At 35.4% G+C, this 18161-nt stretch overlaps 1 protein-coding gene across 1 annotated transcript in view; it reads left to right on the top strand.

Moving 5' to 3' along the window:
• The window catches only part of LOC123556975 (probable phosphorylase b kinase regulatory subunit alpha), a 96357-nt gene that overhangs the window by 17270 nt on the left and 60926 nt on the right, over nucleotides 1–18161 (top strand). Inside the window, exons 10-15 of the mRNA XM_053544560.1 lie at nucleotides 361–456; nucleotides 1539–1646; nucleotides 3717–3795; nucleotides 9529–9663; nucleotides 10200–10309; nucleotides 15600–15744. Of these exons, the coding sequence (XP_053400535.1) occupies nucleotides 361–456; nucleotides 1539–1646; nucleotides 3717–3795; nucleotides 9529–9663; nucleotides 10200–10309; nucleotides 15600–15744 (673 nt within the window). The remainder of the gene's footprint in view (nucleotides 1–360; nucleotides 457–1538; nucleotides 1647–3716; nucleotides 3796–9528; nucleotides 9664–10199; nucleotides 10310–15599; nucleotides 15745–18161) is intronic.

Genomic DNA, 18161 nt, shown 5'->3' on the forward strand with positions numbered 1-18161 from the left:
TAAATCAGTTGTCAATTATGTAACGATTTTGTTAATCATTGATGATATGAGCCGTGCCATGGGAAAACCAACATAGTGGCTTTGCGACCAGCATGGATCCAGACCAGCCTGCGCATCCGCGCAGTCTAGTCAGGATCCATGCTGTTCACTAACGGTTTCTCTAATTGTAATAGACTTTGAAAGCGAACAGCATGGATCCTGACCAGACTGCGCGGATGCCCAGGCTGGTCTGGATCCATGCTGGTCGCAAAGCCACTATGTTGGTTTTCTCATGGCACGGCTCATATGTATAACTCTCAGATCTGTTCTCGGTCTAATTGGTCAGAAAGAATTACTTTACTGTTGATTTGATATTTGCAGGTTGATAAGTACCGAACATTGTTAGACAGTGTTATTATAAAGAATGAGGAGGGTATACCAATGATGCCGGAGATGTATGCTGTGCCAAAAGATAAGGTACCTTACTTCATTTTTATTTATTTTTGGAAGTTTTTTTCCACATGATGATGTATAGTTGTTGTGAAAGCAGACACATTTCAGTCTTGTGAGTACCAAAGACAAATTGAAGTCTTGTAAGGTTTTCCTCTTTTGTGTTTAAATTCCAGGCTGATTATTATATGCAGGGGTCATAAGCAAAAATATGTTTATTTTCATGATTGTGAATTCTTCCTGTCAACCATACAAACTAATACTTATTTTTTTGTGAAATTTAATGGACTTGAAATATATCTTAAATGGACTATGCAGATTATTTATTAATTTGGTTGCACTGTTTGAAGAAAAAAATGAGAAGCTAATTTAAATTTATAACCATTGTGCAGAGGGAAATATTTACATTTATCATAATTGTTCATGATAACACCACTTAGTGATACTGTGCCACCGTTTTGGTGATGCCTGCATGTAGTTGGGGAAAACATTATTTAGTTAATTTTGCAATTGTTTTGTCTAGTGATCAGAACAACTAGGAAAATGCATCTAAATGTTAAATACAAAAAAATTGTGCAATTTCTAGGGAAAAATTGGCTGACAATGGGAATGGAAATATTAATAAATATAAGAAATGACGACAGAATTTAATTGTTAGATTAACAATAAATGGCTGATGTAAGTCATGGATTTGCCAGTCATATATTATTGTTCATTCCACATGAACTCTGAAATAAATCCTTCATTTCATAAGCAAACGAGATCAAAGTTGCATATATTTGAAGGAAATGCACTTGCAATCTCCCTTATAATGCACAGTGGTGCAGGAATTGAGATTAGGAATCATGATTTCTAGGTTGCAGAATAGAATGCAGGATTTGATTTGATTTGACTGCAGTCTCTTGCATCCCTGATTAGGCGTAAATACTGGTTAGAAGTCTAGGCAGCATTCATTGGGCTTAGTTAAACTACAATCAGTGTAAAATAAATAGGTTTAATCTTCCACTTTTTTGGGAGTTAACTAACTAAATCACAACAACATTTTTTTGAAAAAGAAAAAACAATTTCAGCATTAACTTTGACTTTATTAGAATTTTAATTGTTTCTAGGTTGATCAAGAGGTAAGGAAACCTGACAGTCAAAAAAGACAGCAGATAGGAAAACCTTTACACATGTGGGGACAGTCACTTTATATACTGGGGAGACTGGTTGACGAGGTAATCACTGTATTGTTTGTTAAGGAAGGTTGAATTCGACCTGGAATTTTATGATATGAGCCGCGCCATGTGAAAACCAACATAGCGGCTTTGCAACCAGCATGGATCCAGACCAGCCTGCGCATCCGCGCAGTCTGGTCAGGATCCATGCTGTTCGCTAACAGTTTCTCTAATTGTTATAGGTTCTGAAAGCGAACAGCATGGATCCTGACTAGACTGCGCGGATGCGCAGGCTGGTCTGGATCCATGCTGGTCGCAAACCCACTATGTTGGTTTTCTCATGGCACGGCTCATTTATATTTATACCCCCACCAAACATGTTTGAGGGGGGTATATAGGAGTCAGTTTTGTCGCGTCCCGTCGCGTCCCGTCGTGTCCCGTCGCGTCCCGTCCCGTCCCGAAATCTTTTATCTCAGTTATTACCAAATGGATTTGATTCAGACTTAAAATACATGTTCCACATCACCCACATCATGTGACACAAGGTGCATAACTCTTGACACCAAGTTTTCATGAATTATGTCCCCTTTTACTTAGAATTTAAGGTTAATTTTTTTGTATTTTCACTATATCTCAGTTATTACTAAATGGATTTGATTCAAACTTAAAATAGATGTTCCACCTCATCACCCACATCATGTGACATAAGGTGCATAACTCTGACACCATTTTTTTATGAATTATGCCCCTTTTTACTAAGAATTTAAGGTTGATTTTGATGTATTTTCACTTTATCTCAGTTACTACTAAAAGGATTTGATTCAAACTTAAAAAAGATGTTCCACCTCATCACCCACATCATGTGCCCACATCATGTGACACAAGGTGCATAACTCTGACACCAAGTTTTCATGAATTATGTCCCCTTTTACTTAGAATTTAAGGTTAATTTTTTTGTATTTTCACTATATCTCAGTTATTACTAAATGGATTTGATTCAGACTTAAAATAGTTGTTCCACCTCATCACCCAGATGATGTGACATAAGGTGCTTAACTCTGACATAAATTTTTTATGAATTATGTCCCCTTTTCCTTTAAATTTAAGGTTGATTTTGATGTATTTTCACTATATCTCAATTATTACTAAAAGGATTTGATTCAAACTTAAAATAGATGTTCCACCTCATCACCCACATCATGTGACACAAGGTGCATAACTCTGACACCAATTTTTCATGAATTATGCCCCTTTTTACTTAGAATTTAAGGTTAGTTTTGATGTATTTTCACTATATCTCAATTACTACTGAATGGATTTGATTCAGACTTAAAATAGATGTTCCACCTCATCACCCACATCATGTGACACAAGGTGCATAACTCTGACACTATTTTTCTTGAATTGTGTCCCCTTTTACCTAGAATTTAAGGTTAATTTTGATGTATTTTCACTATATCTCATTCTGATTGGCTTAGAGCCAAAGGGAAGTAACCTTTTTACTGAGTTTCTTCCCCTTAAATTCCAGGAATTAGTCTACTTTTAGAAATCCTATTTTTAGATTTTCAATATTTCAGGTATTTTTCTAACTTTTTTATTATAAGTCCTATGTAAAAAGTAAAAACATTTTTCCGTGGTAACATGGGTCGGTAAGACACTTTTTTGTATTCACTTTTAGTGTATCTCTAATATTAGAGATTTAATATATTTACTAGTATTACTATACTAGTATTATACTAGTATTACTTATATGTGGAAGCCCAGGATGAAGTACTCCAAAGTATTTTTAAGATTCCTTATGGTTGCCCTTCTTCTGTGACAAGACCGTATGGTGGGGGTATGAGTCACTCCTGTGACAGTTCTAGTTTAGAAATTGCTTGGAAGGTTTGCTTTTTATTGCATTTCAATTTATTAACTTTGCAAAGTATGTTTAGTCTTTTTATTGAAAAATCATTTTGTACAATGAAAGCTTTCATCAAAGATCGCTCCCTGTACTATTTATTTGTGATTCGGCAGCTCTGAAATTAATCAGCACCTCACTGATGTTTTTTAAGTCTGTTGAAGACAGAGATAGAATTTGAATTTTTTTTTTTTGGGCAATGTTTCATCAATTTGCTATTTTTGTTGCAGAAATTTATTTCACCTGGAGAGTTAGATCCGTTGAACAGAAGATTGATAACAGAACCAAGGCCTGATGTTGTAGTGCAAGGTTTGTTATATTTATAATTGTTCTGTTCAGGATTTGTATTAAATTTCCATAGGTTTTAGTAGGAAAATTATGTTAAAAGGGTCTTTGTGATTAAATGGTTAAGGTTGCTTAATTTAACTGATTGCTTTCTTAAAGTTGTCTGTTATAGCTTTTAAAGGATTAAATTCTTCTATGTGAAGAAGCACCAAGTGGAAGGTAATGATTCCCTCTAAGTGTTCACTTTGCTTTAAATATTCTTTTGAGTGGTACTTAAGTTCTTCCATCATTGCATCTGGTAAGCCATCATGTGATCTAAGCTGTTAATGTTCAGTTTAATCTCAAAAGTGGACAAACTTAGTACATGTACTGGGCATTTTTAGCTTACCTGTCACAAAGTGACAAGGTGAGCTTTTGTGATCGTGCGATGTCCGTCGTCCGTCCGTGCATGCGTGCGTACGTGCGTGCATCAGTCCGTAAAGTTTTGCTTGTGACCACTCTAGAGGTCACATTTTTCATGGGATCTTTATGAAAGTTGGTCAGGATGTTCACCTTGATGATATCTAGGTCAAGTTCAAAACTGGGTCACGTGCCATCAAAAACTAGGTCAGTAGGTCTAAAAATAGAAAAACCTTGTGACCTCTCTAGAGGCCATATATTTCACAAGATCTTCATGAAAATTGGTCAGAACGTTTACCTTGATGATATCTAGGTCAAGTTCGAAACTGGGTCACGTGCCTTCAAAAACTAGCTCAGTAGGTCAAATAATAGAAAAACCTTGTGACCTCTCTAAAGGCCATATTTTTCATGGGATCTGTATGAAAGTTGGTTTGAATGTTCATCTTGATGATGTCTAGGTCAAGTTTGAAACTGGGTCACGTGCGGTCAAAAACTAGGTCAGTAGGTCTAAAAATAGAAAAACCTTGTGACCTCTCTAGAGGCCATATATTTCATGAGATTTATCATGAAAATTTGTCAGAATATTCACCTTGATGATATCTAAATCAAGTTCGAAAGTGGGTCACGTGCCTTCAAAAACTTGGTCAGTAGGTCAAATAATAGAAAAACCTTGTGACCTCTCTAGAGGCCATATTTTTCATGGGATCTGTATGAAAATTGATCTGAATGTTCATCTTGATGATATCTAGGTCAAGTTCGAAACTGGGTCACGTGCCTTCAAAAACTAGGTCAGTAGGTCAAATAATAGAAAAACCGTGTGACCTCTCTAAAGGCCATATTTTTCATGGGATCTGTATGAAAGTTGGTCTGAATGTTCATCTTGATGATATCTAGGTCAGGTTCGAAACAGGGTCAAGTGCGGTCAAAAACTAGGTCAGTAGGTATGAAAATAGAAAAACCTTGTGACCTCTCTAGAGGCCATACTTAAGAATGGATCTCCATAAAAATTGGTCAGAATGTTCATCTTGATGATATCTAGGTCAAGTTCGAAAGTGGGTCACGTTCATTCAAAAAGTAGGTCAGTAGGTCAAATAATGAAAAAAGTTGTGACCTTTCTAGACGCCATATTTTTCATAGGATCTGTATGAAAGTTGGTCTGAATGTTTATCTTGATGATATATAGGTAAAGTTTGAAACTGGGTCAACTGCGATGAAAAACTAGGTCAGAAGGTCTTGAAATAGAAAAACCTTGTGACCTCTCTAGAGGCCATATTTTTCATGAGATCTTCATGAAAATTAGTGAGAATGTTCACCTTGATGATATCTAGATAAAGTTCAAAACAGGGTTACGTACCTTTGAAAACTAGGTCAATAGGTCAAATAATAGAAAAAGCCTTGTGACCTCTCTAGAGACCATATTTTTCAATGGATCTTCATGAAAATTGGTCAGAATTTTTATCTTGATAATATCTAGGTCAAGTTCAAAACTGGGTCATATGAGCTCAAAAACTAGGTCACTATGTCAAATAATAGAAAAAAATGATGTCATACTCAAAACTGGGTCATGTGGGAAGAGGCGAGTGATTCAGGACCATCATGGTCCTCTTGTTATGTGATACATGTGTTTTTGCAAAAAAAAAATCATTATCAACAGAATAGTTTTTGTATCACAATGATCAGTCTGTCAAGTGCTTTACTTATCTGATATAGAGTGAAGAGAATGCTTCCATAAATAAATGATTTCTCACAGTTTAGCGAGTTTTTACTCTTTGCTATGAGATGTTCAGACCTTTTTCATTCTATAGGTCTTTGTTTGCTGATTATACAGTTGATTAAAATGTACGGTATTTACAAAAACATCCATTCTTTTGAATTATGAATACTCATTTTTAGCTCACCTGAGCAATGCTCAGGTGAGTTTTTCTGATCGCTCAATGTCCGGCGTCCGTCTTCCGTCGTCTGTTGTCCGTGGTCTGTCAACATTTAGCTTGTGTATGCGATAGAGGCTGTATTTTTCAATTAATCTTCATGAATATTGGTCAGAATGATAACCTTGATGAAATCTAAGCCGGGTTTGAAAATGAGTCATCTCGGGTCAAAAACTAGGTCACTAGGTCAAATCAAAGAAAAACCTTGTGTATGCAATAGAGGCTGTATTTTTCAACTAATCTTCATGAATATTGGTCAGAATGATAACCTTGATGAAATCTAGGCCGAGTTCGAAAATGGGTCATCTCGGGTCAAAAACTAGGTCACTAGGTCAAATCAAAGGAAAACCTTGTGTATGCGATAGAGGCTGTATTTTTCAATTGATCTTCATGAATATTGGTCAGAATGATTGCCTTGATGAAATCTAGGCCAAGTTCGAAAATGGGTCATCTCAGGTCAAAAACTAGGTCACTAGGTCAAATCAAAGAAAAACCTTGTGTGTGCGATAGAGGCTGTATTTTTAGCTCATCTGTCACATAGTGACAATGTGAGCTTTTGTGATCACGCAGCGTCCGTCGTCCGTGCGTCCGTCCGTAAACTTTTGCTTGTGACCACTCTAGAGGTCACATTTTTTGTGGGATCTTTATGAAAGTTGGTCAGAATGTTCATCTTGATGATATCTAGGTCAAGTTCGAAACTGGGTCACGTGCCATCAAAAACTAGGTCAGTAAGTCTAAAAATAGAAAAACCTTGTGACCTCTCTAGAGGCCATATATTTCATAAGATCTTCATGAAAATTGGTCAGAACGTTCACCTTGATGATATCTAGGTCAAGTTCGAAACTGGGTCACATGGGGTCAAAATCTAGGTCAGTAAGTCTAAAAATAGAAAAACCTTGTGACCTCTCTAGAGGCCAAATTTTTCATGAGATCTTCATGAATATTGGTCAGAATGTTCACCTTGATGATATCTAGGTCAAGTTCAAAACTGGGTCACGTGGGGTCAAAAACTAGGTCATTAGATCTAAAAATAGAAAAACCTTGTGACCTCTATAGAGGCCATATTTCTCAATGGATCTTCATGAAAATTGGTCAGAATGTTCATCTTGATGATATCTAGGTTAGGTTTGAAACTGGGTCACGGGGGATTAAAAACTAGGTCAGTAGATCTAAAAATAGAAAAACCTTGTGACTTCTCTAGAGGCCATATTTTTCATGAGATCTTCATGAATATTGGTCAGAATGTTCACCTTGATGATATCTAGGTCAAGTTCGAAACTGGGTCATGTGGGGTCAAAAACTAGGTCAGTAGGTCTAAAAATAGAAAAAACTTGTGACCTCTCTAGAGGCCATATTTCTCAATGGATCTTCATGAAAATTGGTCAGAATGTTCACCTTGATGATATCTAGGTCAAGTTCAAAACTGGGTCACGTGGGGTCAAAAACTAGTAAGTAGGTCTAAAAATAGAAAAACCTTGTGACCTCTCTAGAGGCCATATTTCTCAATGGATCTTCATGAAAATTAGTGAGAATGTTCAGCTTGATGATATCTAGGTCAAATTCGTAACTGGGTCATGTGCAGTCAAAAACTAGGTCAGTAGGTCGAAAAATAGAAAAACCTTGTGACCTCTCTAGAGGCCATATTTTTCACGAGATCTTCATGAAAATTGATGAGAATGTTCACCTTGATGATATCTAGGTCAAGTTTAAAAGTGGGTCACGTGCCTTCAAAAACGAGGTCATTAGGTCAAATAATAGAAAAACCTTGTGACCTCTCTAGAGGCCATATTTTTGAATGGATCTTCATGAAAATTGGTCAGAATTTTTTATCTTGATGATATCTAGGTCACATGTGCTCAAAAACTAGGTCACTATGTCAAATGATAGAAATACCGACGTCATACTCAGTTCAGCACTGGGTCATGTGGGGTAGGTGAGCGATTCAGGACCATCATGGTCCTCTTGTTCAATTATTCTTCATGAATATTGGTCAGAATGATTGCCTTGATGAAATCTAGGCCGAGTTCAAAAATGGGTCATCTCGGGTCAAAAACTAGGTCACTAGGTCAAATCAAAGAAAAACCTTGTGTATGCGATAGAGGCGGTATTTTTCAATTGATCTTCATGAATTTTGGTCAGAATGATTACCTTGATGAAATCTAGGCCGAGTTCGAAAATGGGTCATCTGGGATTAAAAACTAGGTCACTAGGTCAAATCAAAGAAAAACCTTGTGTATGCGATAGAGGCTGTATTTTTAGCCCACCATCATCAGATGGTGGGCTATTCAAATCACTCTGCGTCCGTGGTCCGTCGTCCTTCCGTCCGTCCTTCCGTCCGTTAACAATTTCTCGTTATCGCATCTCCTCAGAAACTACCAGGGGGATTTCGACCAAACTTTGTCAGAATGATGTATTGGTACCCTAGTTGTGTCCCCCTGAGAATCAGACTGGTTCAACAATTTTTGAGTGAGTTATGGCCCTTTGTTTATTTTTATAATTTAAATAGATTTATATAGGGAAAAACTTTAAAAATCTTCTTGTTGAAAACAACAGTGCCTAGGGCTTTGATATTTGGTATGAAGCATCATCTAGTGGTCCTCTACCACGATTGTTCAGATTATTTCCCTGGGTTCAAGTATGGCCCCGCCCCGGGGGTCACATGGTTTATATAGACTTGTATAGGGAAAAACATTGAAAAACCTCTTGTCCAAAACCACAGGGCCTAGGGCTTTGATATTTTGTTTGTGACATCATCTAGTGGTCTTCTTCTAAGATTGTTCAAATTATCCGCCTAGGGTCAAATATGGCCCCGCCCCGGGGGTCACATGGTTTACATAGACTTATATAGGGGAAAACTTTGAAAATCTTCTTGTCCAAACCACAAAGCCTAGGTCTTTGATATTTGTAATGTAGCATCATCTAGTGGTTTTCTACCAAGTTTGTTCAAATTATCCCCCTAGGGTCAAATATGATCCCGCCCTGGGGGTCACATTGTTCATATAGACTTATATAGGGTAAAAGCTTTTAAAATCTTCTTGTCAATAACCTACAACATTCAAATTTGTATGGTTTTGAGTGGCAAGATGAACCTTGACATGAGTTGACCTTGATTTTGACCTAGTGACTTACTTTCACATTTCTCAAGCTACAACTTTCAAATTTGGACCACATGCATAGTTTTGTGTACCGAAACAAACTTTGACCTTGACATTGACCTAGTGACCTACTTTCACATTTTTGAAGGTACAGGCTTCAAATTTGGACCACATGCATAGTTCTGGTCAGAATATTTGTTTCCATGAAATCACTAGGTCAAACATGTTTTACACTGTTATGGTGTGTTTCTTAGGTGAGCAACCTAGGGCCATCTTGGCCCTCTTGTTATATTATCAACATGTATGACATGTATGGTGCATTTGTACATTTCTAGTTGTGATACTGGCAGAAGATATGACTATACAGGACAAATTGTCAGAGAATGGTATATTTGTGCAGACTATACCAGAAGTTGCACCTATACAGGTCTACCCTGCTAGAGTCCTTAGCCAGATTTACTCCTTACTTGGTAAGTTACGTATGAGCAAGCTACGTAAGTAGGCTAAGTCTAAATCGTTGAACAAAATGATCCAAAATTTTTACAGGAAGAAGATGCGTTGTATTTGTATTTTAACTGAATATTGATTTCAATGCAGATAAACAAAAAGTAAAACTGTATACAAGTGATAGAGGAATGATTTGTCTTATTATAGAGTGCAACCTGTTGAGAGTAAAAATCACTGCAAAGACAGTAATGTCTGTGTTTTATAGAAATTTATACTCCAGATAAGTTCTTTTACAAAGAATATTATCAAATGGGAAAGGAAACAACATTGTAGAAAGGTTTGATTGTATTGATATTGTGAAACACAGGGAAAGATCAGAGCTCAGGTGCTGGAGCTAGCCATGTTTCACTGTTGTTTTCTTTCCCAATTTACGCTTTTCAGGGTATTTTACATGTATATAAAGCACACATGCCAAAAAAATATCAAACTCTTTTTGACTCTCCTAAGCACTGTCTTTATATTCAAATTTGACTGTGCAACTTGTTTACTGATTTTTAAGGCAAGAACAAAAGAATGGGATTGACAGGGCGACCCTCCAGTGAGATTGGTCTCCTAGCAACCAGCAAGCTTTACATTCTCCAGGACCAGATTCTTGCATTTATACCACAGGTAAACAGAAATTTAACTCTGTGTGAATTATGACTTGCACACATCTGTTTATTAGTAGGAAACTTGAAGATTTGATGATTAATTTTTCACTCTTTTTAAAACAAAGTCACAAAAATATAATATAGTAAAACATAAAATTAAAAAGTAAAGTAAGAAGGCTACATTTGAGTTACCTGTATATGCCATAGTTTATTTCTTTTATACCATTTATTAGCACAACACCAACCATTAGTCCCTGACTGGTACTAAGACCTTTTGTGGGAACTAGTATTGCGCTTTTCCATCAGCCATTCTATTAGTCTGTCGGCATTTTTATGTCTACTCCATAAATCCACCATTTGTTAAGGGACTTTTGTATTACCTTATTGAGATGATATGTCATGTTCAAAATCTAGATCCTTGGCTGAAAACTCCAGGTCAAACTTTGAGGTAAAAAAGTATTAGCTTTTTATTCTGTCAGTCCATGTCTGAACCATCCATCAACAAATTTTAAGGTTACTAGGCACAAATGTTTTTTCTTGTCCATTTTATAACTATGCCATGAACAGATTCAAGGTCTTGAATTAGTTTTCTTGTCAAGTTTTGTAGCTTTTTTATACATACAAATAACTTGGCTTATCAAGCATAAGCATATCAATATTAATCAAATTAAACAATATAATGGGGTATTTTATCAAAATTACTTCTCTTTAATATTGGCGTATTTTTATCTAAATTACTTCCCAGTAATACTGGGGTATTTTTATCTTAATTACTTCCCTTTAATATTTTTTTAACAAAAATTAATTCCCTTTAATATACCGTCTTGGTAACCTAGTGGTAGAGCACCAGCTTCGGGTATTGGAGGTTGTGGGATGGCTGCCTGGTTGTATCATACCAAAGACATGAAAAAGTGGTGCTCGTAGCTTCCTCACTCGGTGGTCAGCATTAAGATGATAGTACTAGGACTGGTCAGCTCAATGTCTGTATAATGTGAGTGGTTGGGGTATCATGTCCATGTGTCTTCGGCGTGATATTCCAGAGAAGAAGCACTAATAAATGGGCATTGTGCTCACTGGTACAAGTAGACACTACTGTTTATATGATTAAAAATTTGTAGAACAAGAAGTTTTTTATTTATATCTCTTAAAATTGAAATCCATAAATTCTTGTCCCCATGAAATAAACCATTTTAGCAAAACCACAAAGTTTTATGAAATAAGGTAAACTTTGGGCAGGTGTGTTGTTATCATTTGTTTGCAGAGAACAAGTCAGTTCTGGTGTAGAATTCTGGAACACTGGTTAGGTTACTGAATACTGTTAAATAACTGCAATAACTGTTGAAAAATGGTGTTAAGCTCAATGAAATAAATTGTAATGTACTGTAGCATTGTGCTCCTTTAATTTGAGGTGTAATTCTGGTCACAGAGAAATAAGAGTAATTTGTTCTATGTTGAGGTCTTTTATTCCATTTTTTTCTCCTAATTCCTTGATAAGCAAGGGTCGTAAAGTCATTTGTTATCAGAGAATGTAACAGAATTGGTGCCATTCAATGTTACTTGAAATTCATAGTAGCTTATTGGTTAGGGTGATGGTCATTATACTGCCAGTAACAAAATATATGGTGGATATCTTGTCCATATGGACCTGGTTGTTTGAAACTTTAACAGCTGATTAAGCTACGGTCGATTAACTTTTATTCTAATATGCTTGTCTCTGTTAAAACGCTCTTACGCTAGAATGACGTCATGTTAACGTGAGGTGACATCGAAGTTTTTGTTGCGACGAAGAAAGCGCTTCTTTATCTTATCTGCTGTTTTAGATTAAGGGCATATTAGAATCAAAATAATTTATATTCAAACCCTTGTTTTAACTCTATTTATACACTCGGACGGTAATACGTCGTACAAATAATTTCACTCGGCTGCATCCTCGTGAAATTATTACGCCCAACGTATAATCACCCATCGTGCATAAATAGTATTTCGACATTTTAGAGAACTTAGAAAAACAAATGTATGACTTAAGGATTATGACCACTAAAACTCCTTCACAGTAAAATTAAAACATCATACTTCTGTTTTCAACCAAGACTAGTTTTTTAATCAAAATTTAACAAGCGATTAGTTTAACAGTCTGTTAAAGTTTTGAACAACTGGGCCCCGTTAGTCAATTCACACACACAAGAGAGTTGTAACACAGCTGTGAGAACAATAGAAAACAGTCAATTCTGTTCATTCAGTTGATTTCATGTGGCTGAAATCTTTTATATAGCTAAAATGAACAAAGGAAAGAACACAAGAATGGCCGCATATCTACTCTTCGGGAGGAATATCATGTGTACAGAGTATCATCTTAAAACCGTTCACTTGAGTTTCAAATAACTATGTACAAATGTTCACCATTCTAATACAGCAGGATTAAAGCAAATGAGAAAAAGTGGAAAACCGCAGGTCGTGCAACACAACATAAACGAAAATGTTGCAGGCTTGGTTTGATTGAGCCTGTTCATGGACGGTAGTGGAAATGCAAGCTACCGTCCCCACCCTCTAGCCCCGGGTTGAGCAGAACTCAACATTTACACATATTATAATTACCGGAATGTAATTTAGACACATGCAGGTGACCCAGATCACTTGGCCCAAGGTCAAGGCCTCACTTGGAGGTCAAAGGTCAAATAGTTTAAAGTCATGTCCATACCATATCATCAAATCGCTTAGAAAGACATCATAAAACTAGCATCAGTTCTTTGCCATATCAACACAGTATGTGGACATATAACTCAGGCAAGCAGGTTTAAGGTCAGGGTCACACTTAGGGGTCAAAGGTTAATTGGCTTTAATTTTTGTCCCCTCCATGTCTTTTAAACTGCTTGAAGGATGAAACTAGCAATAATTGTTTGCCTCTTCGAGATTACATAAAGAGCATATGACCTAGGTCATAAGTTCAAAGATCAAGTAGCTTTGTTTCGTTTCTTCTCTGTATCTTCTAAACTGCTTGTTTGATTTTTATAAAACTGTCAACTATTTTACTTTATCAAGATGATATGCAGCGTGGATGACTCCTATCTCTAGGTCGAAGGTCAAGGTCACACTTGAGAAGGGAAAGGTCAAACAAAGTTTATATTGTGTTTGCTGCATTTCTTATCAACTGCTAAAATGATTTTGGTAAAACTTACACCAGTTGTTTACTTCATCAGGATGATGTTCAGAGCTTATTACCTAGGTCTATAGGTCCCAGGTCAAGGTTATACTTTGAGGTCAAAGGTCAAATAGCTGTATTTCATGTCTGCTCCATATCTTCTCTTAACTGCTGGAAGGATTTTCTTAAAACCAGCATCAGGTTTTTTTCATTAAGAAGACATGCAGAATGCAAGACCCTGGTTTATAAGTCCAAACTCCTTCGCTGTATCAGAACGGCATTTTGGGGGATATGTCATCTTAGTGATAGTTCTAGTTTACCTTCTTTTAAATTTTTTTTTTCTAGACATTTCTCTCTCATCTGTAATAATTTGGTAGTCAGTTTAACCAAGGCTTTTATGAGATATTTTATTTCCTTAACTTATATATTTTGTGAGGGTTGCTTGGAGAATTGTGGTAATTTCTACTTTATTTAAGGTTTAGTTTTGTTATCTGGAAGTCATTACAGAATGTCATTTATCTGGAATTTGTGAAATCATTGATTTATGTGGGGGACTTCTTTTTATGGATTTTACAGTAACTGTTGTCAATCCACAAAATTAAATCATAACAAACAAGTAAAACTTCCATTCTTTTTATGTCTGTTGGTCAAAATCCAAGACTTTATATCTTTATAGAATAGACATTTTGGCCCAGACCACAAAGACAAATGATTTTACAGTAAACTAGAAGAAAAAAGTATGAGTCAGGCAAACAGATATGTAAATCATGCCTAAAGTACGGTAATTGGTAGATTTAAATTTTTTACAATTTTACAAAAGACTACCAATAGACATGCTATCAGAAATGTTGACATAGGAATAATTTGAAATTTTTTTCATAAAACAGCTTGAAATGGTGTCTGTTTGGATCATGTTAAGCTGTCTGAAAATAGTTTATCTGACTGTATGATGGTAAATACGTAAATTGACAGCTTTAGGAAGTTTCATTAAAATCTTCGTTATAAAATTATTCTATATGCTAAAATGTAACCAAAAGTATGATTTTTACCTTAAGAAAATTTGCTTGAGGAACAAGTATTCAAAAATTGTTTCCAGTGAAAAATCATGCAGTTAACTACTGATGTCTTTTTATTAGCTAAATTTTCGTAAGATATCCAGACGTTTTGAAGAAAAGTACTGAACATTCAGAACTACTTGATATCAGTTATCACCATTTTCCTTTCAGCCCTCAGCATGTTTTCATTTGTAGGAATTATTAGCTTTGGCTAAAGGCTTATAAAAGACCGGATTTATTTCAATTATTCAGAACACTAGAACCACCTATGCGAAATTAAAAGCAGTCATTAGCTAATGCCATTGTAAATGAATTACTAGATTATCATCCAGATTTTACATGAGGTGGGAGAGTTAGAGGGTGAGCATTTTGTATTTTTGGTTGACTATTTTCAAGAACAGATAGAGAGCACTTACACTCACACATTAGTCAGTGTCTTGTCGGTATCCCGATTTGATCAAGTTTCACATAAGGTAGTGGGAATGGATTGAAACTTTACACACTTGCTCACTGTAATGATATGACATGCAGTGCTAAAGTCTTATAAATATAATTCTGCTTTTTTGCCCCTACTGTTGAAGACCCAAGAGGCATAGTGTTTGAACTGTCTTTCTGCCATTTCAAGCACCAAAAGGAAGTTTGTTTAGTACTGAGGACAATAGGCAATGCTAAATTCCATTCATTTTGTACTGCTTATTGGGTATTTTGTCGCTTCTTTGGTACTTTGAAACAAAAGAAATACCCAGTAAATATCCATTAGTAAGAATGTATGTTAGTCTGTATGTCAGTCATTGTGAACTTGACTCCTATAGTATCCTGCACGAAAAACACAAAAAGTGACAAGCTAAAATTAGACGAAAGAATAATAACAACAGAAATACTAACTGAAATACAAGTATTATTTTTATTTTTAAAGAAAGTAAATAAGGTGATGGTAGCATGAAAAATCTGGGGCAGGCTGGGATGGTAATTAAGCAGTTAATTTATTATGGCAAAACTGAATGAGCTCTGTAAAAAAATCATTGAAACCAACAACAGAAATTGAAACAAAGTCTTAGAGCTGACTGTAAGAATACTGGTACATGTATGTCACAGTGGATTTGGCACCATTTCAGTTTGTAGACCAGCATCAGTTCTACTTGCCGCTCGATATGGATTTTCTTGTAGACACAATGAAAAACAATATGGATGACTTGCAGCATAACTGGAGAATGATGGGAAGGCCTACGTTTATCTGTCCAGTTAATAGATCTACACTAGGTGGGCGATATTTTAGTGGAGAAGGAGTCTTTTATTTTTTTTGTTACTGTTATTGTGCATGTTTTTGCCTTATATTATCCAAGGCTTTATCTTATTCTTTATTTATGCTTACTTGTTTAGAAATACACAATCTTCTTCTGACCCTTTTTAGTCGATTTCATGATTTTCTGTTGTTGTTGTTGTTGTTATTGTACCACAGAGATTTTGCTTTCTAAATGTATTTAATATGTGTTTTTTTGTTTTTGTTTTCAGATTGGACTTTTCTTATTGTAAAAGATACCACATATTTGGTCATTTCAACTTGAACATCTCTCATTCTTTCAAGTAGAATTATTCACAGTTCACAGAATAGTTTAGTAAATGGTACATAAGGCTTAAATTTTGGTTTACCTTTGAAAAGTCAAATTTTCTTGTAAAAATGTTATTAGATATCATTTCATTTTGACAAATTACTAGCCGTTTTTTTTATAAATAAACATTCTCATGGGCAGGTCTCTGTTATGGTCACAAAGAACATTGCCCTTTCTTATTTTTGAAACAGAAAAGAAACACCAGCTCACTAATATTAGACCTTAGATGCAGTTTTTTTTCAGCAGTTCATATTGGGTCAGAAGGGGATTGTTTGTGGCTGTTATTGTTCCATGCTTTTTCCATTTTTCATTTTTTTATAACCATTTTATCCAGCTTACCATAAAAGTTCAAGCTTGTTTTCTGTTATTTTTACTTGACAGTTTTTGGACTATCAGCAATTTTACACGTCGCTAGATGCTACATTTATGGTTGACATGCTCCGTTCGGAAGTTTCCTATATAAAAAATTGCTGGAAGGGCATGGGGCGACCTTTAATGGCCATTTGTATTTCGTCTCACCTCTTTGGTAAGAAAGGTCGAGGCTGTTGTGTGCTATTAATAGAAACTTCCTAGAACTTTGGTATGAGGTATGCTATAAATAGATCTGAGGTATGAAGATGCTGCTGATGTATATCATGTGATTAAAAAACAAATTCTTAGAAAAGGGGGCCTTTATAATGCTGTGTCATTCCATGTATTTAAATACTGATAAGTTAGTAACTTTTCCATTTAAGGTAGTTCTGCACGTTTGATAAACCGGAAGTGATGGCGTATCATCATTTATCCGGATAATGTACATGGTTTGCACAGGTCTTGAAAAGTACTTGAATTTGATGCCTAGTACTCGAAAAGAACTTGAATTTGGAACTGCCAAAAACTCATTGAAAAGTACTTGAATTTTGAAAAAAAAAAAAAAACAAGTAAATTTTGATAAATTGTTCTTGAATTGATGTTCTGTGAATAGAAAATCAGAAAAAAATAGCAGATCAGACCAAAATATCGAAAAAAAGACGAACAAAATTAATGACAGCTAGACCTATCTTCGACAGGGCTTACTGACGAGTAAATGATAGTATGTTACGGTACCAGGACGGGTTTTAGTACTCTAAATGCAATTAACACAACGTAAAATTTTATTGGTGCTGAATTGAAGGTCATTTCCGGGTTATTGTCACCGTGTTTATTTTGTAGAAAATAGACAGAATTCGTCATGAGTAAAAGTAATAAATGCGACAAATGCGATTTTGTAGTCCTTGAAAATGGGGACAAAATCCTTGAAAAGTGCTTGAAAAGTACTTAAATTTTGTTTTGAAAGTTCTGTATGAATCATGATGTAGAATAAAGCCTGGTTTCGGCATACAGAAATGAAAACCATTTTACGAACTTACGGAAAATCGTGAGTAAATTTATTACAATGGCAACGTTACTCTCTTTCTAAAATTAAAATATTATATGATAGAAGTAATATCTTAAAACCAGCTTGAAATGCGCAGATTGCTTTAATCATGGGCAAATATGTTAAAAACAAGCACACCAACCTATACATTTTACTTCAACATTTCATAGGCCATCTGTTTACTTACGACTTCGAGAAGTTTCATTTAAATTGTCATTGTAGAAAAATTCCTATTCGCAGAAATGTAATGAAAACTGTGATTTTCTCATAGACTCCCATTATGAAAACTTGTGTGAGGTCCAAATTTTTCAGTTCAAAAAATCTAGCACATGTCCCTGTCTTTTTTATTCGCTGATTTTCTAAGATTCTGAAGTTGTGAAAAGTCAAGATTTAATAAAACTCTACATTGTAGAAAAAAAATTTGATCCGAACATGCAGAACTACCTTAAACTTTTAAATTTTTAAATCACAAATTCGCATCCCTGTGAAATCTTTGTTTTTGCCAAAACCGCAACCCTTAATGCTTACAAAATTAAATAATTTCCAAGTCTGTGAAAGAGTGTTAATTTGACAGGCTTTCAAATATAAGAAAAAAAACATAAAAAGAGAAGTCGATGACAATCACTGTATAATTAAATTTACGTCTGAAATTACACTTTAAACAAATTGCT

The sequence above is a fragment of the Mercenaria mercenaria genome, chromosome 5, assembly GCF_021730395.1.
Source record: "Mercenaria mercenaria strain notata chromosome 5, MADL_Memer_1, whole genome shotgun sequence".
Lineage (NCBI taxonomy): Eukaryota > Metazoa > Mollusca > Bivalvia > Venerida > Veneridae > Mercenaria > Mercenaria mercenaria.